Here is a 1,146-nt window from a genome sequence, read left to right on the forward strand (position 1 = left end):
AAAGAAATATCAATATAATTTGTACAATTATTAGAATTATTAGATATACCTGAAGTAGTAGTAGAAATCCGGCTATCTCATTTTGGGTACTTTGTGAGGCTTTACAAACAAAGCGATACAAGTACGCTAAAGTTGCACTACCCCAACTATAAGACCCAATTGCATTGACATCCTCGAGCATAGGTAGGTACATAAGCTTCAAATAAGCACCAGATGTATCTGCCATCATCATACCCCAATCAACCAAAACATGTAACACCTAGCCTTCTGATTGACTATTTCTTGGGTTGCTATGTCTGACAATTGTGGTTCACTTAGCAGGTGTGCTTTAAGCGCGGAGACCTTGAGGAAACTATTTTTAAAGTTCTGAAGAGATGGAAAAAAACCTAATAATCTTTAACAAATGTTTTGCCAATCTCTAATAGTTCTCGTCGTCTCAGTACCAAGTACCGGAGCACCATTCACGGGTAATCCATACAACACATCGACATCTTGCAAGGTGATAGTTGCTTCACCTGTTCTAAAGTGGAAAGTATGTGTTTCAGGACGCCACCGCTCAACTAATGAAGTGATCAAACTACGGTCGATAACAGACCTATTACATCTATAAACACCATACAATCCAGATAATTTAATCACTTCTAAAACTCGTGGATGGATAGGATATTTTTCTACGAGCTTGTAAAAACCTCCATCACTCTTTCTCGTATTAAGAGCCATATCAACACTTCCATCCCATATATCCCGTGACCTATGAGTGAGTTGTTCAGTTAATATAGATGGTTCAAGTGGCCCAGGATCCGACTTGTATGAACTACTACCAGCCATAAAAAAGGTACCTATACATAAGTAAATATTTTCACTATAATAAACAAATTAACCAGCCATAAAGGAAAAATTATTCTCTAAAAAAGTCTACAGATAATTCTTTCTCCTTTAAAAAATATCCTATCTCTTTGTCTACAAATAATTGTTCATAATTTTGAGCATAGTTGAATAAAATTCGAGAAATATAAAGTTTAAAATAGAGAGTGAAGTTGAGGCAAGGAGAACAGAGAGTATATTCATACCAAAACTTGAGGCTAGGGTTTCGCAACCTGAAACACGAACGATTAATTACTTCGATGAAAGAGATTGCACTGTCAA

The 1,146-nt window shown here is 36.1% G+C and overlaps 1 protein-coding gene across 1 annotated transcript; it reads right to left on the bottom strand.

The window, feature by feature from the left end:
• Positions 1 to 396: 396 nt before the first annotated feature.
• Positions 397 to 828, bottom strand: LOC107853381 (protein MAIN-LIKE 2-like). Its single transcript, XM_016698370.1, has one exon. It carries the CDS (start codon positions 826 to 828, stop codon positions 397 to 399), a length of 432 nt encoding a protein of 143 aa, XP_016553856.1.
• Positions 829 to 1,146: the final 318 nt, after the last annotated feature.

Source organism: Capsicum annuum, unplaced genomic scaffold (genome assembly GCF_002878395.1).
Source record: "Capsicum annuum cultivar UCD-10X-F1 unplaced genomic scaffold, UCD10Xv1.1 ctg70475, whole genome shotgun sequence".
Classification (NCBI taxonomy): domain Eukaryota; kingdom Viridiplantae; phylum Streptophyta; class Magnoliopsida; order Solanales; family Solanaceae; genus Capsicum; species Capsicum annuum.

What these genes read in the sequence shown, in the direction of transcription:
- LOC107853381 (XM_016698370.1), bottom strand. Translation starts at nt 828, where the DNA reads ATGGCTGGTAGTAGTTCATACAAGTCGGATCCTGGGCCACTTGAACCA.